The 27,608-nt window shown below is 36.4% G+C and overlaps 1 protein-coding gene across 1 annotated transcript in view; it reads left to right on the top strand.

The window, feature by feature from the left end:
• The window catches only part of CPED1 (cadherin-like and PC-esterase domain containing 1), a 330,870-nt gene that overhangs the window by 177,724 nt on the left and 125,538 nt on the right, over positions 1–27,608 (top strand). The window contains exons 8-9 of the mRNA XM_012652732.1: positions 3,018–3,204; positions 4,172–4,340. Coding sequence (XP_012508186.1) covers positions 3,018–3,204; positions 4,172–4,340 — 356 coding nt within the window. The remainder of the gene's footprint in view (positions 1–3,017; positions 3,205–4,171; positions 4,341–27,608) is intronic.

Here is a 27,608-nt window from a genome sequence, read left to right as displayed (position 1 = left end):
TAGTATGAATATTTATTGAGAGTCTACTTTGTGCCAGGTCCTGGGCTAGATGCGACATCAGGAAAGCCACTTCACCTCTGTGGGCTTCTATTTTCTCATTTGGAAAATGAAAGGATTGCATTAGATGATCTCATTTTTCAGTTCTCAGGTAACATGGTGTAGATGACATGAACATCTTAGATAAGCCCTTCAACTTTGTTCATGTTTTTATGTTGACAAAAACTAGTCCTACATGGATCTTCATAATTAATCTTCCTACTTTTATGGTACGATATAAGATTTAAAAAATAACTTGATGATGTTTCAGAACAGGTGGGATTATCTTTAAGAGTCTAGGCTGTTCTCATGTTTAATATGAGTTATGATTATCCCTCAAGAGGGCAATAAAATTCTGTGATTAAAAGAAATCCATTAAAAGCAACCAAAACTTCAAACAGCTTTCCCATATATACTTGCCAAATAGGTTAAGCAGCCTGCTACCACCATACTTCACGCTGGTCCTCCACAGATCTAAGGTAAGCTGGCTTGAGACAAGTTGGGACTGGGTTGGGAAGGATGCCAAGGAAACACCAGGTGTTCGTAGGCAGCAACACTGGTGATTCAGCTGAAGATGATGTCAGAACTAACTCAACTTTCAAACAGGGGTTTAGGATATAGTGCTCAAGCCAGAGTTGGAGAGTTTCTGATGAAACCAAAAATAAGCACTTGCTACAATCTCGCTTGAGAAAACAATTGCACATTTATTTCATCTCATCTAGGGCTGAGTTTCAGTTTATGATGGGGGCAAGGCCCACTGAAAATAGTGACTATTAAGTGAAAGTGTAAACTGCAGGGAAATTAACTCTCAGTGAGTCTTTATTAAAAAATATATCCTATTAAGTTAAAGTACATCTTCTATATTTTATTTTGAAAAATGTTCTACCACTTTTTTTATTTATTTAGCTATTTCTGAGCATAAAAATATAGTGCAAGTATTTATATTCCCTCTGTGTCTAAGCAATGGTCCTCTCCAAACACAGTTCATAAACCAACTCCAGTTTGTTTAGCATTAAGTTGGGTTTGCAGCATCTGTTTGAATCAAATCTCAAAACTAATAATATCCTGGTTTTACTGGGCTTTTCTCAGTGCCTTGAACATAGAAAATGTTGGAAAAAAACTTTGATGAAAAAATGATTGTTTTGTTAATAAGTGGTTGAATTTGAATTGAAAACTATGTTCCTTTTCAGGATGAGTTTTGATGAGACAATTTCTGCCCTTGTTCTTTTATTGTTTCTTCTTTATTGTAAGAAAATTTCAGGAGCTTGTATGATCATCGAAATTACAGATGCAGTCCACCTACATGTATCAGCCAGATAAAATCTTTGGTTGACCTTTAAGTCAAGTAACAAGTAAAATTAATCAACCAGATAGTTTACCTAATACACTGAGCTATTTAACTAAATTGACTAGTTGTTTGTTTTTTTAAAGACTTTTCCCTAAAATAAAATTATAATATATCTATTGTATTGTTATTCTTAATTTATACCTGAATGACTTTTTTCCTTCCATAGCCTGAGAAAACCATAGAGTGTGGGTTAGAAGTATATATATATATTTTTTCGTTTTAATTGTTTTAGTGCATGATGAGAGCTGTACTGAGACCTAGTCCTCAGAACTAGAATAAAGTGTCAGTGTGTTGGTGGCATCCATTGCCATGGATTTGGTGGTGCATCTCCACGTTCATCAAAGAATTACAAAAATTTTGGTCCTACTGAAGCACAAAGCTCAGAACATAATGGGAGATGCAACTGGAGAGCAAGACAAGAAAAGGCTTGTGAAGTGCCCTGTCTGCCCTGCTAGGTGCTTGGACTTGACTCTGAAAGTGATGAGAAACCACTAAAAAACCCAAGAAAAATGCTCAGATTGGATTTCAGAAAAATCATTATTATAGCTGTATCAAAGTAGAGGAAGAGACAACAGTTAGTAGAATAATCTCCTTTCTCTAAGCTTAGTTGTAGAGCTTCCTGTGGTGAATTCTGGGTTGTCCTTTTTGTTGCTATGTTATTAGACATCACTGAACATTTTATGTAAAGGCAATGCAAGGATACTTTCGTGTTACTGATTCCTATAGAATTTTCTATGTTTTCTTTGTTGAGATTTTGTCGATTATTGAAAAGTATTGATGGAACAAAATGCTTGTGGATATTTCTTTGAAAAACATTTTGTTAAGCTTTTGGTTAATTTGTTTATTCTAAAGATTAACATTGAATATAATTTAACAGTGGCTGGTGTATGTACTTCTAAAGCATTTTTCTTTTTTCTCACCAAAATACAACTGTAAATATTGGGCTACCAAAGAGAAATATTTTTTAATGCCTTAGAATCAATGTAATATTCTAGGTTCTATAACAGGATTGAGCAGAATATTATTTGCTTCTTATACATTCTGATGTATTTCCAGGTCGAGGTGGCCTGGGAAGGGAGGGGTTTCACAATCCCTTGTTTTTGTATCGGAGTGTTTCGTATAATGTTGGAATTTGCATTCTTTGCCCCACTCTACTGCCTATAAGATAAATCAATCAAATGGCAGTTTAATGACGCTTCCCACTGAGCAATTTTCCTCATCTCCTGCGAGTTGCCTCTGCTACCACTCCAGAGAGCCATCACCCCCATTTACACAGTTGCTGGATATATGCAGTTAATATCATGAAAATGTTTTCAATCCACAAGAGAGGCACTTTTCCCACCTTCTGTGCCTTTAAACTTTCAAGGGCTGAGCAAAACATTCCATCTGTATAACACCAGCTAAAGTCAACAGCTGTTCTATGAGGCAAATGCTACAAAATTTGACAAATCGAAAATCTAGCTGAAGCCACAAACCAACTATAACTAGGGTGCTGAATGGACAGTCAGCAGTGATCGCTGAAATTGTTCAAAGGAATTAGAAACAAAAAACACCTTAATCATATATAATTTAAAAATACTTATCCATTTCACAGTTGTCTTTCGTCATTATTTTTTGTTTGTTTTTTTAACAGATAAAAACACACCATGTCATATTAAGCAGATTTTCACACAGCCGCATTTGGAGCTAAATCCTGAGTTTAACCTGCAGATCAAAGATTATTATGCTGAAGTCCCATTTGATGTGGTGACAGTGACAATTGGAGTGGAGACTTCTAAGTGTCAGTGCAAGGTGCACCTGTATGAGCAGGCTGGGCCAAGGTATGGGGATGCTGACCGGAGCTGACTTGAGACAGCATAAGGAGAAGCAGACATTTGATGCAACCTTTGAAAGTGGTTCAGAAAATTGGATTCATAAGATCAACTGAGAAATTGCCAGTGTGTGAAATTTCCCCTTCTCAGGTGTTATGTGGTTTAATTGAACACATTGATGCTTTACTGATCTATTAGCAACCTTAATACCTGATCTTGGTAACAATGCTGTAACAAGAGAGAATCTCATTCTCAAATAATTGAGAGCACCCATCAAGGATAAAGTTTGCTTATTGTTGTCTTTATGTTTTTAGATTATTGAAGAGTTAAAGTTTTTGAGTATTCAAAAGTTGATGGCTTAAACACTTGGCAACAATTTGTGGACACAGTACAATTAACTTTCCCAGTCTCCCTGGAATATTTTTCTGTTGATTCTTTTGAAAGTAACCAACTCTTTTGTTTGTAATTTTGAACATGCCATATCCATAGCAAAGAAGATACGAATGGTTCCATGCTATAGAGAAGGAAATACACTTGGCCTTCCGGGAGCCAGGAGAGTCTAGTAGAAACAAAAGGGGAGGCAAGTCGGACCAACCTGGGTTCCCACCCTAACTCTTCTATGTGACTTTGGGCAATTTGTTTACCAATTCTATGTCATGGTCACTATAGTTAAAATAGGGACTATCATACTTGCTATAGTAAGTGAGATAAAATATAACCTAGACAACAGGTGGTTAATAAATATTAGTTTCTTTCTCTGTAGTTAATAGAGGATGTGATTTGCTCTGCAAGATGACTCTTGGCATAGCAAAGTACTGTGAAACAGAGGTTTAATTTTTTTCCCATATTTTAGGTTTCTTATGAAATTATACAGACCTTACTTGTTTTTTATGCAAATAGTAGGTATTTAGTGAATATTGATGTTACGAATCAGGTTGGGCCATAAATTTCCCCTATTCATTCTTTCTCTCTCTAGCTTTGCCAACTACCCTCTAGGCTTAGGAATGAACAAAATCTCAATATTTGTGGTGGATGAATCTCCAGCACAGAGTGAGACCCTGATCACTTACAAACTCACCATCTACAGAGAAGACCGCCCAAGTCTGCCCTTGTTTGAGGACTTCACAGCATGTGGTTTTGTGCAGGTAAGTGGCTTTCATATTTGCACTTGTGTTGAATTGGCAATGATCTGTTAACCCAGGTGAAAATGCCAAATGGAAATTATTTTAAGAAATTATGTGCTTTTAAATCTAAAGTGTGGTCTCATTTCAAAGGAGCAAGTGTCCCAGCCAGGTATCTAAAGCACCTCATTGTGAGCGGTTTTCTTTTTAGTATAGTGGCTCCTCCCTGCACTCATTGTATTCAGTGGATTTATTGTGGTTAATATTTGAAAAAATGTCTGCGTACTCACACTTAGTTGTGAAATCGGTTTCACATTTCCCCTTTAAATTGTGCTGTTTTTCTTGGATTTGTCCCCGGATCTACTTTTGAAATCTTAAACTAGATTTAGTGGAATTTTAAGGAATGAAAAGAAAATTTATGAAACTATTTTACAGAAGGGACACTGGATAAATGAAACTAAATTGGTTTGGGATAGATACATTTGTTATTTGCTTTTCATACCTTAATTGTTCTGCAAGCCTGTAGTTTCTCCTGTGAGCAACACATACCATTTTGTTGCCTTGTTGATTTTGGAGAAGGGTGGATGTTACCCTGAGACTTTGTCTTGTCTGGTGGTTCTCCCTGTTTTTTTCCCTTTTTAAGGATCATAGGTATAACCTGCCACATTTCTTCACATTGTATACCCCCATTACAGGTGATTCCAGGGAAGTAGTAATTGGTATTCTTACCATGTATCTACTAACCCACTCACAAAGTATACCTGCAAATATGTAATGTCAAATCATATGCTGCTGGGAACTTTGAGACACAGAGAGTTAGTGAAAGAGAGGTATAGCCAACTGGGCTTTGGTGGGTAGTATCAACATCATATTTTTTATAAGTTTAATGGCCAGGCACAGTATTAAATTTTATAAATGTAATGGCCAGCCCACCACCACCGCTACTACCTCATCTATTCCCAAGAGCTTAATACTATTTCATAAGCATACCCATCCCTAATATTTTTATTTTTCAAGGAAACACATATCTCTAATGTATGAATTACCACTAAATCAAAGGGAATTTCACATTGGTCTAAAGATTAGTTCAAAGCAAGACAAAAAAATTATTCTAAAAGATATGAGGGTATACTTAAAAAAAAGAATAGAGTAGGGTTCCATAGTGAAATAGGTTTAGGAAGCAGTAAGTTAAACAAAATTAGGAAGGTTTCTTTACTATAAGATTTCTCTGAACCTCTAATATACTAATTTAAATGGTGATCCATTCATATTGTTATGAATATATAATGTGCTGCCTTTTCAAACTTATTTCAGGCTGTTTTAATAGAATAGCTATTAGTATTTCTTTTGTGGAATGCAGTTGAGGAAACACTGGTCTAGACTATGGAGAAAGCTTCACATTATGTTCCTTTCAATTTGCTTTATTTGAATTGCTATGTCTCAGTCTTTTTCTAAACTGGAAAACAAATAATAGAGCACATGAAAAATGTTTACAAAAATGAACAAAAACCTACAGGGACCTGTGTTTTTGTGTATGTGTGTAGTTTGTGTGTATATAATTATTTCCAAACTAAATAGTCTCACCTTTTTTGTTGGAGCACTTTTTTGTTCATGCATTGCTGGTGGAAGTGTGAAGTGTTTGACACTTTGGAGAACTTTGGCAACAGCCACTAAAGCTAAACGTATATATATTTTTTCCATGATTCAGCTGTCCTCCTAGCTATACACCCAAGAAAAATGAAGCATATGTCTGTCCATCAAAAGACACATACAAAAAAGTCTTCATACCACTTTTATTAGTAGTAGTTAAAATCTTAAAGCAGTGCAAAAAGAAAGGAGATAAATCCAATACTAATGAGACATTTGAAAATAAATAAATTACTGATACACACAAACATGGAAGAATCTTCAAAACCTTATATTGATAAAAACAAGCCAGACACATAAGGACATACTGTATGTCATTCATATGAAGTTTAAGAAGAGGCAAAACTAATCTATGATGATAGAAATCAAAATAGTGGTTGCCTAGAAGGTGTCGGTAACTTTAAAGGAAAGCATGAGGAAACTTTTTGGGCAAATGTTCTACATCTTGATCTGGGTGGTGGTTACGTATAAAACCAGATGTTGTATAGAGATACAAAAATTTAATTAACTGTGCACTTAAGATTTGTGCAATACTATATATAAATTATGTAATATATAAAATATGCACATATATTTGCATATATAAAAATTATTTATACTACATATAAATTATACCTCAACAAAGTAAGAGAAAAGAAAGCATTAGTGGGGAAGTATGTATTGTTATCTTTCATGACATGCTTCTCATCTCCAATATTATACTGATCAGAAACAAGTTAATTATCATGCAATTACCTTAGAGAATATATATTAGAAATTTGTTACTATAATATCAAGAAAAATATTAGAAAATTCTTGTGGGCTGAATCCTACAGATGATTGCAGAAAAGTATGTTAGTCATTTATGAGAATTCTTTCCAGAAGGTCTTAATTTAAAGTTTATGTGTGGTCCCACAATAAGTACTGTATTTTGTAACATGGAAAGTGTTTAATAAGCACTAGTACTTTTTAGAAAATGTGAAATGAGGGAATAGATAAATGTGGCGTGAATAATGTAGATTACTTTAGACACTTAACGAGGCATGAGCGGCCTCATGAACTGGGAAAAGTCAACAGCAAAGGTAGGATTTTCTCCCCATAAACTCCACTTAAAATTCTGATCCAGAGACTTTTCTCTTATTTCTCTTTTATGTTTAATCTCATTAGGGTCTTTAGGTATCACTGCAAGCTGATACCATGACAAAAGTTACAATACAAAGAAAGAGTGAGGGATAAAATTTCTAATCTCCTATCAATTTTCATTTGAGATTTCCAACTTAGGTTAGTAGCTAGGCAGATACACATCATGAGACTTAAAAACTTTCAATTTTCCAACCTATTCTTTTTCTTTTCTGTCAACAACCATAGTGCCCTTATTATCACTATATTCTTAGGACTGAAGTCTTGACTCCAACTATTGCAGATTAAATGATGGGCTGTTCTATTTGAATCCCCAAAGCCTATACATGTGAACCTCAAGGAAATGAATTAAACTATACCTATATTTCATTTATTAGTTAAGGAAGTGGAGGGAATTACAATTTCTCCTTACATTTCAAATTAGATTTTGGTCTAATGGACTCCATTATTAAATTTTAAATAAACATTATCTTAGTCCATTTATGCTGCTATAACAAAATATCCAAGACTGAGTAATTCATACAGAACAGAAATGTATTTCTTACAGTTCTGGAGGTTGGGAAGTCCAAAATTGAGGTGCCAGCATTTGGTGTCCGGTGAGGGCCTTCTTGCTGCATCCTCACATGGTGGAACGGGCAAAAAGGGCAAAAGGAAAAAATGCTTGAGGAAGACTTGAAGAACAACAAAAGAATCTAAGCTGGTTCCCTCTAGCATTTTTATAAGACACTAATGCATACATGAGGGTGGGACCCTCATATGATTTAATTATGTCCTAAAAGGCTCCACCTCTTAATACCACCACAATGGGGATTAAGTTTCAACACATGAATTTTGGGAGACATTCAGACCATAGCAAACATAAAAGGCCATCCAACTTCAAACAATCAAAGAAGGAAAATCCAATTTAGGATTAACCAAGCCCCCTAATTTCTCCCTCTCCCATTCTCTGACCTTCTGGGAATCAACTATTCATTTTACCTCTTCACCAAAAGACTTGCAGGGAAGAGAAGCAAAGATAAAGCACACCAGTCAATTAAAAAATAAATTACTGTGACATTTCATTAAATAATAAGATAATTTAATTAATTGGTTAATAGACATTTTGTGTCATTTATGCTATCAAATACTGTTAAGTACCTACTTAGCCATAATGAACTATTTGAGTTTATTTGATGCCTATATTCCGATTATTCTCTTGCTAATTGGAATTTGTGTGTGGTTGCCACAGAGGCAACATAGTCAGATTGTTATTTCATTTTGATTTACCCATAAGTAGTATAATGTTTTGCTGTTAGGAAGAAAGATTTAGAAAGTAATAAAATATTATTGTGGCTGTAATATGTCATGTTTAGGAATTAATAAAATATATTTATGTTCTAAGGAAATTAGCATACATATAGGAAAGTATTTCTTTTACTATCCATTTTCAAATCAATTTTTTTTGACATGGATAACAATATAACATCCACAGAAGTTGATTTGTATAGATGATCTATGGCCTTGTATACATTTTGCTCCCAAAGTGTTGTGCCAGAATAGAGCCATAAATAAAAAGCTACAGAAAGGTCACATAGCTTAAATTTAGGAGACTATGCTTCATGGATCTATTTGTTAGAAACAGATTTCATTGTTAAATGGATTATAATTCACTAAGGGAAAATAACAAGGAAAGAGAAAATAGTATTTTCCAAAAAAGATTTGTCTGGCATTTAGCTACACATTTAAAATTGGCACTTGCTTTCTTTTAAAAAATTAATTAGCCATCTAGATGCTAAGATATTAAATGATGTGTGAATGGTTCCAGTTATAGCATTTGGAAATGCTTTGTAACTCTCTCATTTACTTTTTGTACTCTTCCAACACCACAGAGAACTGTTATAAAACAGCTCAAGTAATAGTTGCCTAATATCTTAGCAAATATCCATAATAAGAGAACAGAAGTGTATCTATCAATAATTATTTAATAAAAACCTATTAATGTCCAAAGTTGTAATATCAACTAAATACCCATTTTAGTGGTTATTAGTTACCTTGCCTACTTTAGTTTACCGGAGGAATGTGACTTATTTTTTCAACAATATAATCTGTGCTGCAGTGAAATGCTTTCAGCCAGTAATTGGTTACTAAGTATCTGCTATGCACTTTGTTCTTAGAAATATGCCATGTGCGGTAGGGAATACAATAGCAGAAACAGCAGCAGTGGTAATAGTAGTAGTAATGTGACATTTACATAACTTTTATTATGTCCCAGGCATTATGTTAAGCCCTTTATCTTCGTGTTTTATTTAATGTTTACCACAAACTTGAACATACATGATTTTTTTAATCCTCTTCTTTTTTTTTTTAACACATGGAGAAACAAGGCTTCAGAAATGTTAGAAACTTTGTCAAAGCTTTCTATATAACAGATGTAATTAGTGGAAGAGGTGGGATTTGAATACAGATCTTACTGACTTCAAATCAATGGTCTTAACTATTACTGTGTATACGTAGAATCTAAAACCTTCATTGCACTTATAATCTAATTGACCTATTTGGGAAACTCTCATTCAGTTGGAATGCAACTTGTTAAAACTAACTTAATTAAGTAGAATTTGTTTCCATGGGCACATACAATGATAATGAATTTTTATAATGTTCTGGAATCATTGCAAAATTCTGAGGTCTTCATAATCTTTATTTTGGTGAGAAATGTTTAAACAGAGTCTTCCCTTCATAGTGTATCTATTAGGAAAGCTTTAGAGCTAGCTAGTGTGTAATATTTTACTAGATGCTGTACGTATCTAAAGGAAAAACTACTTTTTTTCTACACACATAATGCTTCTGTACTCATGACACTTCTGACACCAAACGTGTAGGCTTTTCACTCACATTAGGTAATTCTCCAACTTTGCAGACACCAGCTGTGAGTCCTACAATTCAGTTATGACACTACCTGGAGTTAGTGCAAACCCCAGGGCTCACTCCCACAAGACTGCCCCCACTTAACATGCCAGTCCCAGGTATGACCTGTACTTCTGATCAATCGGCTATAAATCAGTGATTCCCATGACCCTTCCTTGGGTTCAATAATTTGCTGAAATGACTCACTAAACCCAAGGAAACGTTTACTTACCTTTACCAGTTTATTACAAAGAGTACTACTCAGGAACAGCCAGGTGACAGAGATGCCTGAGGAGCAGGGAAGGGGTGCAGAGTTCCAATGCCCCCCTGCCAGCAACTCCGTGTGTTCACCAACGCAGACGCTCTCTGAATCCCATAGTTTAGGGATTTTTATGAAGGCTTCGTTATGTAAGCATGATTGACTCTTACCTTAATCTCCAACTCCTTTACACTCCCTGAGGATAAAGGGTAAGGCCAAAAGTTTCCAAGCTTCTAATCATGCCATGGTCTTTCTAGTGACCAGCCCCTATGCTGAAGCTATCCAGGAGCTCACCAAGACTGGCCTCATTAGAACAAAAGATGCTCCTATCACCCAGGAAATTCTAATGGATTTAGGAGCTGTGTGTCAGGAATGGGGGTCAAAGATCAAATATTAGAACAAAAGATGCTCCTACCATCCCTGTGTCTCAGGAAATTACAAGAGTTTTAGGAGCTCTGTGTCAGGAACTAGGGGCAGAAACTAATATTAAATATATATTTCTTATTATGTCACATTATCCTAACTTCTATGTTATTGGTATCCAGTATTTAAACCAGGTTCAGATATTTTACATGTTGGAATTCTCCTTAGCCAGAATACTAATATGCTACTAATCAATAAAATGTTTTTCAGTGCAAGGCTTTTTTAAATGTGATGCTTGATAATACATTAGAGCAATTTCTAGTTATTTATTTTCACTATTAACACAACTCATTACTTTATTGTTTCTCCAACAACATCCATAATATATTTTTTCAAAACTTAAAAAAACACTTTATGTATGCTTTACGATAGTGAGAACAATGTATTGTGATGTTGATAAGTTGACAATACTTCAATGAAACATTCAAGGTGAGAGCATATCACCTTCATATTCTCATTTAATCCTCACAACAAGCAGATAAGATGATGTACATTTTTTTTATTATCCATCCCACACACCCTTCTCAGAGGAAACTATGTCTTAGGCTAAACCATTTACCTACAAATAAACTTATTTATTCATATTTATGTATATTTTGTATTAAGCATTTTATGTTTTTGGTGATATTTCTCAAAGGCGTCATGAACAGGCTCCTCAAGTGTAAAATTTCCATCTTCAATGACTTATGATATTATAACAACCTTTAATCAGTTAAAATTAAGTCGGTACCTGAATGTGGTGATAGAATACAACATTTATCTTTTTTAACATGTATAAGAGAGTGTTTCCATTGTAAAAAATTTTGCTCTTGCCCTATAAACATGATGACGGTCAAATTTCCCTGTGGCAATTATTTTGTCAGAGCAAATTTTGCATCCTAGCAAAGTATCTCCAGCCGTTTTTCTAACCTAGTGGTTAAAAGGCATGGATTGCCAAGCTCATGCCCTTAACTGCTATCAAGGAAGCCTGAGCTGAGGTCCCAGCTCTGCTTCTAACCAGCCTAATTGGTGGTATGTCCTAGTGCAATGCACTTAAGCTTCCCATGTCTTGGTTTTCTTGTCTTTAAAACAAAAGAGCTGGTAACAGTACCTACCTTATAGAACTACTCTGAGGATTCAATTAGATAATAAATATAAAATTTTAGCACAAGCCTAGTGCTTAGTTAAGTGCTCGGACAACATTGAATTGGCATCACCATCATCATCATCATCAAACTTGTTTTGTCCAGATGCATTTCTTGGGTTTACCTGGAGGTATATAGAGAAGGGTCAGAAGGAGAAAGAAAGAGAGAAACCAGCTTAAAGAAGTAGCACGCAATAATACTAAGGCTGCTGGAATTGTAAAGGACCAGGCAGAACTGCTTGGGAATTAGAAACGAGAGTGAGTGACCCGGGCTGTTTCGTAGGCTGTATCGCTGACATCCATGGGTCCGAGTCACTTTTGCCTTTCTGAGCCCCTCATTCTATAAAAACAAAAACCAACAAAATTATATTTTATGAGAGTGTTGATACAAAGATGACTATATTAATATTCTATATGCAGTCTACATTACTGTTACATATGTAGACTATTTTCTTTGACTGAAAATTTTGTCTTTTTCTTCTAATTTGAGAGAAAAGTCAGACATTTTTATGGGCCCCTAAAAGTATTGTGTGTTGTAGGTGCCATACCTACTGTGCCTAACAGAGCGGTCAGCCCTGCTCTTCTGCTTCACTTTGACAGATCTATAGCAAAGGCGTCTGTTTCATTATCAATGACTGGGGCTGTCGGCGTTCTTTCAAGTCTTGTTAAGTGCTCTTGACTTAGACACTTAATCTTTGCAGTTGTTTCAAGTTCTGTATTCATGGACTGATTGAGGCTTTACCAGTATTCCGAAAGAGCTAACGTAGCTCCTGGGAAAGTGAAATGCTATTTCCGTGAGCTGTATGCTCACCCAGACATTCTGAATGTGTAGGTCTCCTCAGGGGCCAGGGAGCATCCAAAGCTTGGAAATTTTTATTTAACATTCAGTTTTCTTAAAAAGCAAGCAAAGATGAGAGCAATGTGTTCTTTAATTCGTGATCTATTTTAGCACTTATATAAATTATCTCTCTGGGTTGATGAAAAAGAGTGATGTTGAACATTCACCTCCTGAGTTAATGCCACTTATGGCCAGATAAATTATCATTTAAATAAAAACTTTTGCTCAGCACATCTGTTTTCCATGTTTCTCCAAGTCACATCTGTTTCTTTTACTAGAAGAAACAAACTTTTACTACCGTCGGAGCTGCAGAGTCAATGCAATGTGGAGAATTGGGTTTTCCTGGCTTCCTATACCGTCCAGAGAAGTTTCTCTGAGTACAACCTTCCACTCTATTCTCTCGTGTTTGCTTGAAGTTTGTTTTGGCATTCTAAGAATCAGTGTTCTGATTTCTGAACTGGACAGGGAAATAGGAGCCCTGAGAGGTTTTTCAATAAAATATTCTGTTGGAGTAACTAGATTGCCAATGTGACATTTGAAGCTTTGAGGGAGATTGTGGCTAAAAGAGAAGCAGAAGGAGCCTCTTTTTGATAAATTCCACTTTTTGATAAATTCCATCCCTAATTTCCTCATCTTTGTGAGCTTTAATTGCTCCAAGGGTCCCTAGATCTTCTATCTCTCTTTCTCAATTTTCTTCCTCATTTCTCAAGTCCAAATTAACTCTAGCAAAGGTATTAATAATACATACCAGGATAGTGAGGATGGTGATGAGAGAGTGAAGAGATCTTAGGTACTAGGTTAGGCATTTTTAAAAATCCTCCTCCCACAACCAAACCAAGTCTAGAGCATGATTCATTTTTTAAAAAGACATTTTTGGCTTTATCAAACAACAAAGTTTGGCTGTGTATAGGGTAAGTTAAAGCAAATGATTTCCCTGGGCCAGTGGTTCTTAACCTTTTGGAGGAAACAGTGTACCCCTTTGAATACCTGGTCAAAGTTTTGACCCCTCGTTTGAAGAAATAATGTATGTATATTAAATACATAACCAACGCCATATACAATTTCAGAGGTACGAAAAACCCCAGTAAAAAATTTCTATCCCAATAACTCACAATCTGATACAGACTATCACTAGCAGTGACAAACATAATAAGGACAGTTTCATTTCTGGCATAAACATACATAATTATAATTCAATTTATTGATCACCTACTTTGTTCTAGAAACTGTCCTGTGTACGTAGTTTCATTTATAGTTTTAATGATAACTAAATTAGTATCTATTTAACAATACAGTATTTTGGAATTATGTGTGACTTCTCAATTATCTCTATTAGCACAGAGAATCAGCAATTGTTATATTTCTCAAAGCAAATTGCCACTAAATCTAATATATGCCTTAGAAATAAATACCAGTAAAGGGCTACCTAGCCATTGCTTTCTTCTCACAGGCTCAGAAAGTGGTTATAAGATGTAGGTAATGGTGCTCCTGGAAACACAGAGGAATTTAACAATATAGCATCTGGACTATTTATATTGTCCTCATTAGTCAAACCCATTGGTGTGCTTTCTTTCAGCAGGTTATAACAAATTGTTTTTTGCTCAAAGAAAAGTTGGCCCTATGTTTCAATTAGGTAATGCTGAGAAAACTTCCACGTGCACTTGACTAACTGAGACACTTCCTTCCACAGGCGTGTTGTAGGCATGAGGATGGGGGGTGGAGTATTCCTTGCAGATGGTTTCATTGATCGCAGAACTAACTACAAGCTGGTTTGATATATGTTCCCTGAAGACAGAATTAGGACACTTTACTGCCTGACATATTTAACTTCTTTTGAAAATGCTGCTAATTTGTCTTTTTGTTTTTTACCCACATCCCTTTTTTAGGCAGGACTGATGAGTTTAAAACATTGAGCATGACCTCACTCTTCAAAGCAGAACAGGCCTCTCTATCCAGTGCCCTCCAGCTCTTAGGACATCATTCTTTAGCAATGCATTACAGACTTTCACTGAATTTTCTAGGTTTTTACCTCCTCCACATCCCCCAACTCGCCACCCCTCCACATGCTTGAGGAGGATCTTTCCAGACCTAATGATTTGGAAAATAAGTATTACATGTGGTTATTTTAAAATTAAATTCCTGGTAAAGTTAAGAGACCCAGGTTTCAAAGGTTTAAGAAATAACAGGGAGGGAGACATTTTCTGTAAGTGAAATAATCTCTCTTAAATACTTCTATCAGAATACTATTTGTGCCATCTGGATTTGAGTCACAGCTCACCCCTTAGCCGATGGAGACCTTGGACAAGTTGCTCATCTGTCACATACGTATAGTAATAGTGCTGACACTCTAGGGCCGGGTAAGGAAAAATTGAGTTAATATTGTGAAGATCTTGGAACAGTGCCTGGATATAGAAAGGTCTAAGTATACCTGTGTGCAAAATACAAGTTTTTAAAAAGATAGATAAGTAAAATATGTCTTCAGGTTGGTATTAAAAAAGTTTAAAACACCAACCTTTCTTTTTTCCTACTGCAGTCTAGAAAACTGTATTGGAGATTTTCAAATTGCTTGCATTTAAGTTTAGATTTAATAAGGTGTCAAAATACGAAGGGCTTTGCAGAACAAACCACCTGTGCTAAATTATGCAATAAATTTTTATAGTGAATGTGATAAAACAAAAATTTCAGAATTGAGTGTAAATTTTGCCTTTAACATGTGTTTTAATTTTGACAGTTGCATGATTAATCTTGTATGTCATTTTATTAACAATCTCAGCTGAGACACTGAGAATTCAAGAGTTTTTTAACAAAAAGAGAAGTATTTCTTTGATAAAACCAGAAACATCCTTCACAGATACGATCTGGTAGATTCCTTTAGGGGTGAAGAGATCCATGTTCTCTCTGCCACTTTTATAAATGAACAGAAAAGGATAAAGATGTTACCTGTGTATTGTCAGGCACAAGGTATAACCATAATGTAATTTATTTTTTTTGTATGCATAATCTTTTAAAAAATACTATCAGTTTGAAAGCTGTCATTTTAAAAGACAACGACCTTTTTCAGACCTTGCAATAAGCTAAATGAGAAAATAAATCACATTCTGTGTTGTCACATCATAATTTCAACCCAAGCTACTAAACTCTCCCTCACTTTTGAAATCAGAATTTGTTCCAGATGAGTTTTGTGTATTTCCCAAATGCTGGTACATCTTCACAGGTTAGAGATTTGCCCCTTTGCGAACATTCAAAATGCATAACATGTAATATTTATTTAGCACTTATTGCATACCAGGTCTTATTCTAATTGCTCTCCATTTATTAACTCAATTCTCAAAACAAAACACTGACAAGGTAGATACTTAATAATTCCCATTTCACAGATGGGAAAATGGAGACACAGAAAACTTGCCAAGGTCACATAGCCTATAAGTAGCAGAGCCCATTTTTAAACCCAGGATCAAGAGCTCTGCTACATACAAGCTGTCCCCTTAGCCACTGTATAACACTCCAAAACAAGATTGCAGGAATAAATGTACACTTTCCAAAAGGTGTGAGCCCCAAGAGTTAATTTGTAAGTTATCATTTGGAACTTGTAGTCAATATTTTCTGTAGAAGAAGATTTACAAATGAGGTTAGGTTTTAGGAAGCCTTCAAAAGCCCACTTAACATATGAAATCATTAATATAATGGGAGGGCCATGAGAAAGGGGGCAAGTATGCCGGGGAGTCCTGCAACAATTATGTGCAGGGGAAGGGCTTGAGTGGTCAAAGCTGTTAATGGTGAAGATATCAGTAGAGGAGGGGCGTGAGTAGTGGGGTATGTCTCTACTGTAGGATGGACCACTAGCTCTGGCCAGCAGTTATGTTCATGGTTAGGCCATTTGTGAGTCTTATGTTGCAAATCACACTAAACTTTAGAGTTGGGGGATCTTTGATGTCCAACAGCTCACTCTGCATATGAGTAAACCTAAACAATTTGCCAAGGTCCACCATCAATAATTTACTGAGGTACATTGCCAGGCAGTGGCAGAGTAAGGATGAGAACCCACGAACCAGGTATCAAGCCTCCTGGCAGTTTGTAGCTGTGCTTTGTGTAGAAAGGCTATTGAAATCCAGATCTAGACATGGTTCCTGAGTTCCTTGAGCCAGGTCCATATTCTTATGAAAGTTACTAATGCAAAATCTCTGTTTCAAAATTATAAAATGAATGCTGGATTGTCAATTTACTGGTTACTCTCCTTGACTAAAAAATGTTCCCATTTATTCCTTAGAATATTTACCTACCTATTCTATACCCTTATTTGTTAAGTCTTAGTGGTGTCGTCTTAATGATCACAAAATATAAAAACTATAAAAAATTTCTTTTGATGAAAGGACTTCATTATATTTAGAGGCAATTATAAATCATGACTTTAAAAATCCTCTTTGAGTGATGGGTCTCCAAGGATGAGACCCACTTTGGTAATCTGCAAAACTTCAATAGCCCATCAACAGATAAGAGCTAATTATTAGGTCACGGCATCAATGTATAAGAAGTAATTATTGCATCAAGTCCTGCTGCTGTTCTTGCATTTCTGCTAGGAACTAAACAAATGCATTTGTCTGTGTCAATACTGGCACAGAATGAAAAAATAATGATTTGTGTAAATCCCCAAAATAGCTTGCCCTGCCTGGGACTCTCTGGCATTCTCCTTCCCATGCTAAGTCCATCTGTGACCACAGCAACCCCTCAGTCTGGCATTCAGCCCTCCTTGCCAACTGGCCACATGCCACTGACGAACAGCCTCTCACCCCCTTTCATAACCAGGGCGCAAATATTAGATGAATTTCCTTTGAACCTCGCTTCTTCTCGGCTCTTAACACAGTCTAACTCCTTAGAAGAAACATTGCAGGTTCTGGGAGCCACAGAATCCCTTATTAATCATCTTTTTTTTTTCTGGATGCACCAATATTAAAAGAATTTTTATATTTCTCCAAGGTATTAGATATAGTGTATCATGATTGGAAAAGATGTCCCATTTCTTAAATATTTAATTAGAATCTGTCACTGCAAGATGTGGAATATTAACTATCTAGCCCTTAAAAGGAGTACTAAGGTTTCTCTCTATAATAATAATATTAATAAGAAGAAACCACAGTCATTTTCCATTTGATGCTTCTTCCAAGAACACCTTTAGACACCTTTATGTGTAACTGGGCAGACAACAGCCAGTCCGTATTTAAATAACTCAGTTTAATAAAATAATATGTTTTCCATGTTAGGAGGAAACATTCCAGAATGTTATATTCTTTTTAACACCATTATCCAGTTAGAAGATTTTTAACCATAATGATAATAATTTCCAGCTGTTCCAAATCCTAAAAGTAAAATGCCAACCCCCCCAAATATATTTTGTTACTGAAACATATGTAAATAATTATGAGTACCTAAACCATACTGGTATTGGTTTTCAGACTCTCTCCAAAACTGTAGGGAAAAATGCCTCTAATAAGCATTTTGATAAATACATCTGACTTCAAAGTTGCTTTTGTGGATCCACAGAATAAAGATTTCTCTTTTTATTGATTATAATAAAAATGGTATAAATTTTAAATTTCACATTCAAAAGGAGAAGAAAATATCCATGCAATTTACCCTTCTGATTTGTAAAACTCAGATTTTTCCAAAACTGCCCTGGGAATCCATAAGTGAAGAGTGATCGGTCAATTTTCCTGATTTAGGGGGGATCAAAGAGGGCCTCTGACTTGACGAAAAGTTTTTGATTGTTCGTTTGTTTTGTTTATTTGCTTCTTCAAAAAATTGAACAGAAGCACATAGATTAATTATGCCAAGAAATAATTTCAGGGAATACACATGTTTAAATCTTAAAATATTTAGTTTAAAAATATTTTTAAATGAACTTACCTCTTATTTTTACCAGGAGAAACAATCACAACTGTATTCAAATTCTATTTTAAGCAGCATGGGTTCTCCTACCCATTAGCACAATTTTGTCAAGATGGTGAGATAATTGTGATATCTTTGCTATTACTCTACAATTAGTTAACAATCTGTTATTGGATCTTTCTCTGTCTTTCTGCCTGTGCTGTCTGTGTCTCTTTCTCTCTCACCTGCACACACACACACATGCACACGCACACACTCACACTCACACACTCACACTCACACACACCATTTCTACAGACCAAAGCCTAGGTCTTTGATTGTCCTCACTTAGCACAATGCTTGGAAAGTTCTTAATATTTGTAAAATTGAGGATATTGTTCAAGCCAAATACAAAATTAAATACATGTTCTATTTTTTGGTTATTATGTTCTAGGTTAAATGAATATGACATTCTTTCAAAAAATGTTAAAATGCATTGTTGTGTTGTAGCAGAATAGCATTGGCATCATTCCTGTCTGTGAAGTTTATGTGAATACGGTTTCTAAATTCTCCATAGCTCATGAACTCATGCCTCCTTCTTAGCCTCAGACTTGCACATACTCAGCAGCCAGCTAAGAGGAGACAGAAGAGAGAAACGGTGAATGTATTTGGGAAATGTATTGCTCACGAAGAGAGACCACCTCCCTTCTCGTTCCTAGCAGATGAAGTGAGAAGGGTCTGTGATTTCTCCTCTCTGAGGTAGTCACCTGTGAAATCTGGACATGACTTCAAGGGGGAGAGGAAGTTGCTTGTTTACCTGGTTGGATATCTGCTTAATTACAGGGCTAGAGGAATGGCCTTCCACTGCCAGATGGGGAGAAAGAGCTTGCTGAGATATTGCAGGTGGTGAGGTTCACCAAGCCACAAAGGGACAAGGACCAGTTCCTTGAGTTCTCAAGACTTAGAGATATATCTGTCCCATGCCACAGATCCCAGAGTTGAAGTTGTAGAAGGTAGAAGAAACTAGGTTCTATACCTAGGCTTATCAGGGACCCAGCATGGGACAAAAAGATGCCTGAGGCTCTTAATCATGATCAGCTGGAAAAGGTAGCTGAGCCTCTCAATGCTCCAGGAAACTGCCTTATCATCAGGGATTACTTGAGACTAACCCCATCCACACCAAGTATAGACAATGAGCTAGGTCAACATTGATGATCCAAGAAAAGGAGATTTATTTTCCCCTCTCCTTCCTCCCACCCCAAATCAAGAGAAATGAGTTTAGGGAAGTTATGAGGAAACAGACCCCATCCACCACCTCAAACCCTTCAGTATTAGTTTGCTATAGCTGTGTAACAAATTACCACGAACATAGCAACGTGAAATAACATCCATTTATCAGTTCACAGTTTGGTAGCTCAGCAATCCAGGGACAGTGTGACAGAGTTCTCTGCTCAGAGCTCAAAAGCCGAAACCAAGGTGTTGGCCAGGCTGAATTCTTGTCTGGAGTGTCTAGGGAGGAATCCATGGGCAAGGTCACTCCAATTGTTGGCAGAATTCCCTTCCCTGCAATTGCAGGTCTGAGGTCGCTGTTTCCTTGCAAGCTGCCAGTCAGGGACTGCTCTCAGCTCCCAGAGGCCGCCCGCATTCCTTGCCACATGGTCTGCTTCATCTCCTAAACCGGCAAGGGACATTCTCACACCTTGAATCTCTCTAAGGATTTCTCTCTCTCTTCTTCACTGTCTCTGACCTCTAGACCCAGATTTAAGCTCCATAATTTAGAATAAACTGATTTGGCACCTTAATTACATCTGCAAAGTCTCTTTACAACACCATCTAGTTTTGTGTTTGCTTGAATAACTAGAAGAAGATGTACACACATCGGGGCCAGGAATTGTATTAATAAGAGCTATCTTACAATCAGACCTGTCATACCTCTCTAAGCTGTAGGAGTTACAAATCTGAACTTCCCTGGGGAAAGCTTTGGATCCAAATGAGAATAAAGTTTTAGTGAAAATGAGACCATCTTAATAATTGGTAATGACTAAAGTGTTATGATACAGGACTTTAATATCATTAAGAGAGCCAGGCTCATTGTCAAAGGAGGTAGGTTTGTCAATCGAGCATGATATGATAGCAACAGCTATTAGAAAAAATAAAATTATTTCTTGTTTCTTTCAACCTTACGAGTTGAACCTTTGCAATCAAAACTGTTATACATGATTAGAATAACCTCACATTAGAATAACCTCACATAGTAGAGCATCTACCATAATAAATGCCTATGTGCCACATACTGCTCCTGCCACATTTTATCACTTTAATGTTCATGCTAACCATATGTGATGGGTGCTATCGCACAGAGAACAAAGGGCAGACCTGGGACTTAAATCTAGGGCTGCCTGGTTTTAAATCTCATGATGTTAATTGTTATACAATTAGCTGCTACTAATTAAGCTACCAAGAGTATTTTACCCAGATGACACATGAAGGTACATGCTCAGCTATGAAGTAAAGTGCTTGTTACCAGAGTTTTGGATATTTTAGTGATCAAATCCTATTCTATCCCCTAATAAATTTCCACGACCTTATATACAGAATATTATTAGGCATCCAAGTATGTGTCAGTTCTTCTTCCAAGAAAGCAGTTTCTCTGCATTTCTTTGTTTTTTAATTAAATGAAATCATTTAAGAGACTTGTGACAGACCTTATGAACCATAAAGTGTTGCAAACACAAGTCCTTTCAGAGGTGACTAATATCTCACATGGCAGAATTAGGCCAAGTGAGAGACAATAGGAAGGGGTAAGGACTGCGGCAAAATGGAAAGCATATGCCCTGTCAAATGTGAACAGCGACTGCTCGGCTCGGCATGACTGCTGTCATCTTGAAATGCTGGCTCCATGTTGTTGGATCTCTTGCTTCTTCAAAGGAAACCAAACATTTGGATTTTAATAGATCTCCTAGGTTTTATATTTTGGTAACCAATTTTTAAAAGGGAACACTTTGCAAGGCAAACAAACAAATAAATAAAATTCCGTGATCAGATTCAACTCGGAGGCTATCAGTTATGTCTTCTGATGTCATCTAACTTGCTCATAAATGATAAACCTAATCAATGTGTGTGTGGGAGAAAGGGTGGGAGTAGAGGAGAAGGGATATAATGGTTAGAATAATTTATATTGCTAATGTTAAAAACCCGATTTGAATTGATTTTTAAAATAAAGAGGATTTACTAGGTGATTTAACTAAAAAAAAAAAAAAAAATCCAGAGATATTTCTAGCTCAAAGTGAAGTTTGATTCAGTGCTTAAAGGATGTCACCTGTTTCCTCTCCTGCTACTGTGCATTCTAGTGGCTACTTCTCCCTCAGACCCTCCTGGCAGCCGTGGGCAGCTGTGGATCCTCTCACGTGTCCACACATGACTGTGGCCATACTGGACTTCATAACTTCATGTCACATTCCTGGAAGTTCTTGCAAAACAGATACAAATATCATTATCTCTGATTGGATTTTGTGCCCAACTATTTACTATTGATTGATTTGATCCAATGAGGTCCAACCCTAGAATTGGTAAGAGGTCAATCCCCTCAAACCTTGGTGCTAAGTATGAACAACAATCAATAGCTAAAAGAAACTAGGAATACTCTTTCCTAAGAAAGATGGATGCTGGGAGACAAAGAACAGATTCTAGATAGGTTTGTTTCGTCTTCTTCTGTGAATACCTTTTCCAGCCCTAGTGCTTTAAATCTAAAGATGGCTATGAAATATCTACCTCCCGTCTCAACTGTCTTCATGGAGTCCATCCCTTCTTTCTCCAACCAGGTATGAACCACTGTTACTTAGGTAACCCATCAATCACACTCAACATCTCTAATGTCAAATTCGTCATTTCCACCCTGCTCCCCACTTACCACAACCTTCTATTACATCTACTTTATTAGCCAAGGTTCGTGGGTGCAGGAAATAGAAATCAATTTGGCTAACCTTAGCAGAAACGAATTTATTCAAAACATATCTGGTAGCTTACAGAATTGAGCTATTGAGGAAAGACTAAAGACCCAGAAAATAGGAGTCAAGGGAAACAGAAGGAGCCGCAGACAATGTCACACTGTAGGGACCACCTGGTCCAGATGCCACCATGACTCCTGATGTCACTGGACACACTTCCTTCTCAGATCCCACAGGCTGCTGCTTCTGACACTCCTGCTGAATATGAGTGAATTCTAAACTGTCTCTTCCCATTTCTGTCATTTGCTCCACATTTAGAGTTTTGGGGTGGGGCATCTAGTTAGCCATGTTTAGGTCACTTGTCCTTGTCCTGCTTACCAGACAGATGGAGCAGAATTACTTGGCTTTCATAGTAGAGGATTCCCCCTAAATAAGAAGGGATTGAACAATGGGCAATGAAAAAATGACAAATGTCCCTAAGACTAGTATTTGATTGGGCCTCAAAACAACAAGAAGACAGCTACTAGTTTAATATAAGAAAGTCCATTCTTATACTTACAGCTCTCCAAAGATAAAAATAGATACGCCTTCTCCATGGGCAACAAGTTTCTCTTCTAAGTATTGAAGGCATATAATATTGGCCACTTGGTGGCGATATTAAAGAAAGAATTCAGGCATCGCAGGGTTGGGTGGACCAAATAACTTTTTAAAAACCTCCCTAACCTAAACATTTTAAATAAATGTTAAGTTAGAAGTATGTCTCAGGTCTCCATTTACTGCTAGGTGTTGTGCCCTTTCTTTCACTCTTTGTGTGTTTGTAAATACTAAGGAGCAGAAAGCTCAGAACATCACCAGTCTGATTTGAGGGGCCTAATAAGACCCTGTGATCACTTCCTGTTACGGATGTCACAGGGCCTGGCCCACTGTTGGCTACTTGGCCCAGAGAGGCTGTATGCCACAGTGGATTTGGAGGATTACATCCACCGTTTGCCACCCAATTCCTCTCTGGTCCAGTACCCTTCTTTAGTTCACTTCTTAAGTTCTATCCAGGCTTTAGTTTCTTTGAGTGTTTCTGACTGCCTATGAGCACTGCAGGGGCTCATGAACACCCTACCCTGAAGGCAGTAAGACCGCGCTGGCCAGGGCTGCCCTCGCTGTAGTTGCTGCTTTACTTGCTTTCATTCCTCTCCTGTCACTGCTTTTCCTTGTGCTAGTGATTCTCAAACTTGAGCGTGTATTAAGTCTCTGGAAGGCTTGTTAAAACACAGATGGCTGGCTCCAGCCCCAGCTTCTGACTCAGTAGGTCTGGGTAGGGCCTAGAACTTGCATGTCTGACAAGTTTCCAGGTGATGCTGATGTTGTGCCTCTGGTCCCAGAACTGCACTTTGAGAACCATAGCGTTTCACAATCCCTAAGCTTAGGCCTCTTTTTTTTCATATAAAAAGCACCTGCTTTTAGGATTATGCAGCTCAAGCGCATCCTCTTTTTAACACAGTTCTTCCATATTCCATTTATTTATATGATAGGAAAGGCTATCTCTTTACCTCTCAGAAGACCCCATCTTTGTGTGTGAAAAGACTAATTTTTAGGTAATATCACCAAGGAGATAATTTTTCCGGGGGACAAAATAAACACCTTTTTCTGGTCCTTCCCATGACTTAATTTCCAATCCTATAAAGACCACTCTGTATTTTTTATGACATTAAGGTGTTTTTATTCATTTTTCTCAAACTCTTCCTATAAGTGATTCTGAACAACAAAGATGTGTTTCTAAGTTTTTCTTAATTGCTATAAAATTTTCAAAGGCATTTATGATTTGCTTATGTAACATGTTATATCAAATTGAGTATTTCAGTGATTATTTTGAGAACATAAATTAGTGTGTTTCTTAGTTTTATTTGCCCGTGTTAAACATAATTCAAATCTATGAAAACAAAAAGGAACAAAAACAAAAAGGAAAGGTAATACCGAATATCAGGTAAAAGTTCCTCCAAACAAAGTACTGTGTGTTGGATATAAACTTTGTTTAAGTATACAATAAGTAGGGTTTTCTTTGTTTGTTTGTATCTGTTTTTGTAAAAGCAACTTCTAAGGGCAAAAGTACATTTCCTTTTGTCAAATTTTAAAAACTAAAAACTCATGAATAGGTCAGTAAGGAAAATAAAGACTGTGTTCATGTTTGAGGACATAATTTTGTATGATTATATTCCAATAATCTTTATTCCACTCTCCCTACTATTCTATCAGGAAAGAACAATGATGTTTAATAATCATTTGACCAATCCTAACATGATCAAAATGTCTTTTTCTTAGAATGGATACCTTCTACATTTTAATTTCCTTCTCTTTCATTCTGTCCCCAACCATTGCACATCTCACCAAGAGTTCAAATATATCCACACCCTACTTCGGTCCTCCAGATGATTAACCACCATTGAATCTAAAGTTTCTAAATTTATTATTTTTTTTCCTTCTGTTGTATGAGGGGGAAGGAGGTAATATTTTTACAGTCAAAAAAAGTCTTAAAATACTTTAATAATGGAATTTATAAAGATCAAGCATTTCTTTTGATTCTGGATTTCATTTAAATCATTTATATTCCATTTGTTTGTTAGATTTCTACGTGGTCTCTTTAGCATCAGACCAAAATCGGATTTTATGTATCTGTGGCTTCTATAATTCCATACGATTGAGAGTCCTCCAAGGTTTTAGAAACATTATAATGTATGTGGCTCTTTTGACAAATCAACATCCTTCTTATTGAATCAGTGCAATATATCTAATTTTGTTCCCTTTAGAATGCTAATTGAGTAAACACAATTTACCTACCAGCTCTGCCATTAGAGCCTCTTTGAACAAATAGCTTTTCTTTTAAAAAAAATGAAAACACAAGTGCATTTCACCAGAAGACCACATTTTCCAAAATGTTGTTCAGTTATGCATATGGGTTGGGTGTGGCATCAGAAGACCTGGATTTGTGTGCTGGCTGTATTCACTTATTACCTCAGTGACATTGAGCTTATTTACCTTCTCAGAAAATTGCTGTGATGTGTCAAATGCAGATAATTATACTTGCCCCAACCTATTTCACTGGGTTGTTATTAAGAATAAATGATAATAGATATAAAACTCTTTTGTAAGTTATGAAGTGGTATAGAGATGATAGATATTGTATTATATTCATTTCTATATTTGACATACTAATAAATTTTAAATGATTCCAGGTCATTCTTTTTTGGGATTTCAGTTACACATACCTTCTAACAGCCCACCCTATCAGGGGAAAGGCTGCTGTTTTCTTTGATAATAAACTGAAGTATGTAACCGAATTGTATGAGCCTGTATTGTAAAAACAACTCATGATGTTATTGCCTCTGCCGGTTCCTGAAGGATGTTTATCTTTGACTTTTAAGAGGTGAACTTATTTTGGTTCTTTTTATCTTTAGAGTAATTCCATGTTTCTTATTCCTTCTAAAGTTAAGAATCATGTAACAATAAAAAATATACAATAGACTATGGCATTTTCCTAGACACTATAAGAAATAAAAGTAGGAGAATGTTCTTTAATGTAAAAATTCCTAACTGTTAACAGATCGTGAAAATCAGCAACAACTGTGTGCTGAGGATCGTGATCTACAAGTAGAGGGCAGATAATTCCACAGAGATGAAAAGAGTGCGTCTGGTGTTTGGGCTGTGGCCACATTTGACTTTCATGTCCTTTCGGGACACCACACACTTTGTGGAAGAGGAAAGTTAATGCAGCTGCCTTCACTAATCAGTCAATATGACCCAGCCCCTGAGGGAAGAAGGCAAAGGCAGCTACACTCTGAGACCCACCAACCTGGGTGATTAACAGCAAATGCTGGTAAAGTTACCCTCTAAGTCTGTCTAGCCCATCAGGCCTAGAAATGTAATTTAGATGATTATCTCTTGTGCCCATTAAACCTTGTGACCTACTGCAGTCCTGTTTGAAGTTGGCCTGCTTACACTTGTTAATAGGAAAAAAAGAAGGATTAACTCAGAGGTCATGAAATCAGAGTGCAGCCAAGATGATGGCAAAAGAGCATAGGAAACCTTCCTCTGTCCCTGTGTGAAAAAGGAAGAACCCTAAGAGTAAGGAGCTGTCAACAGAATTCATCTCTTTATGGAAAAAGGAGTTTGTTGGAATGCAACCAAGACTGAATCCTTCACCCTCCACTAGTTTTGGTGCATTTTGTTAAATGTATAAGCATCATATTCTAACAAGATGGGGAGTCATGTTTAAGATCATGGGATTGATGAAAGGGGATCACAGCATAAAATCTGCTTGAGAAACTTAATGAAGATAGCAGATGCCTTGTCTGCATCCTGTAACAATTTGAAGCAGATGCCTTACCATGTCTGGAATATGAAATAAAAGTTAAATCATTTTGTGTGAATTGTAAGGTATGAATCCATTAGTGTTAGTGCACCTTCGAGAGTCTTTCTTGCTTTTTTTCCCCCCTAGTCAGTCAATAAACATTTATTGAGTATTGTTCAAGAGCCAGTGGGGACAACAGTGTTAAAAAAGAAACATTTTCTATAGTGGTAACGGCAATACTGATTAGATGTACTGTTTTCTTTTTTAAATTAATTATTATGGACACATAATAATTGTACATGTTTATGAGGTACATGTGAAATGTTGATACAGGTATACAATGTGTAATGAACAAATCAGGGAATTTATTGCTTTTAAACTTGCAAGAGCTCAGTTCCTGAGGTCCTTGCTGGGATCGTTTTCTCTGTGTATGCGGAATACTTCATGACTGGTGTACGTTCTACACACTGTATAGGAGCAGGAGGACTCTTACTGGTGAAAGTTGAACATGCTGAGAAAGTTGCTCAAATGAAAGCTACTTATTAACTGACTTCTTTACTCATTGGATATCTAAACTTTCTTTCACCTTTAGAAAACCTGAAATGATTTTTTTTTAATTTGCAGTCCTTACAAAGTGAGATGTTAATATTTTTAAAGTAGTCTTCCCTGTCCAAAGGATCAAAACTGATTAAAACTTTGTACTCTCTTAAATATCACATTTAATATATGATTTTATTTGCTAAAACATGTACCTACATAATTTTTTTAGAAACATGACTGTTTGTAAAAGTAGACACTTCACTATGGCAAACTCTGAAAATGTTTCACAGTTATAGAAAAAGGAAAAGGAAG

Source organism: Propithecus coquereli, unplaced genomic scaffold, assembly GCF_000956105.1.
Source record: "Propithecus coquereli isolate 6110/MARCELLA unplaced genomic scaffold, Pcoq_1.0 Scaffold4, whole genome shotgun sequence".
Classification (NCBI taxonomy): Eukaryota; Metazoa; Chordata; class Mammalia; order Primates; family Indriidae; genus Propithecus; species Propithecus coquereli.
Note: the sequence above shows the minus strand (reverse complement) of the source record. Positions and strands in the feature narration are given on the sequence as shown.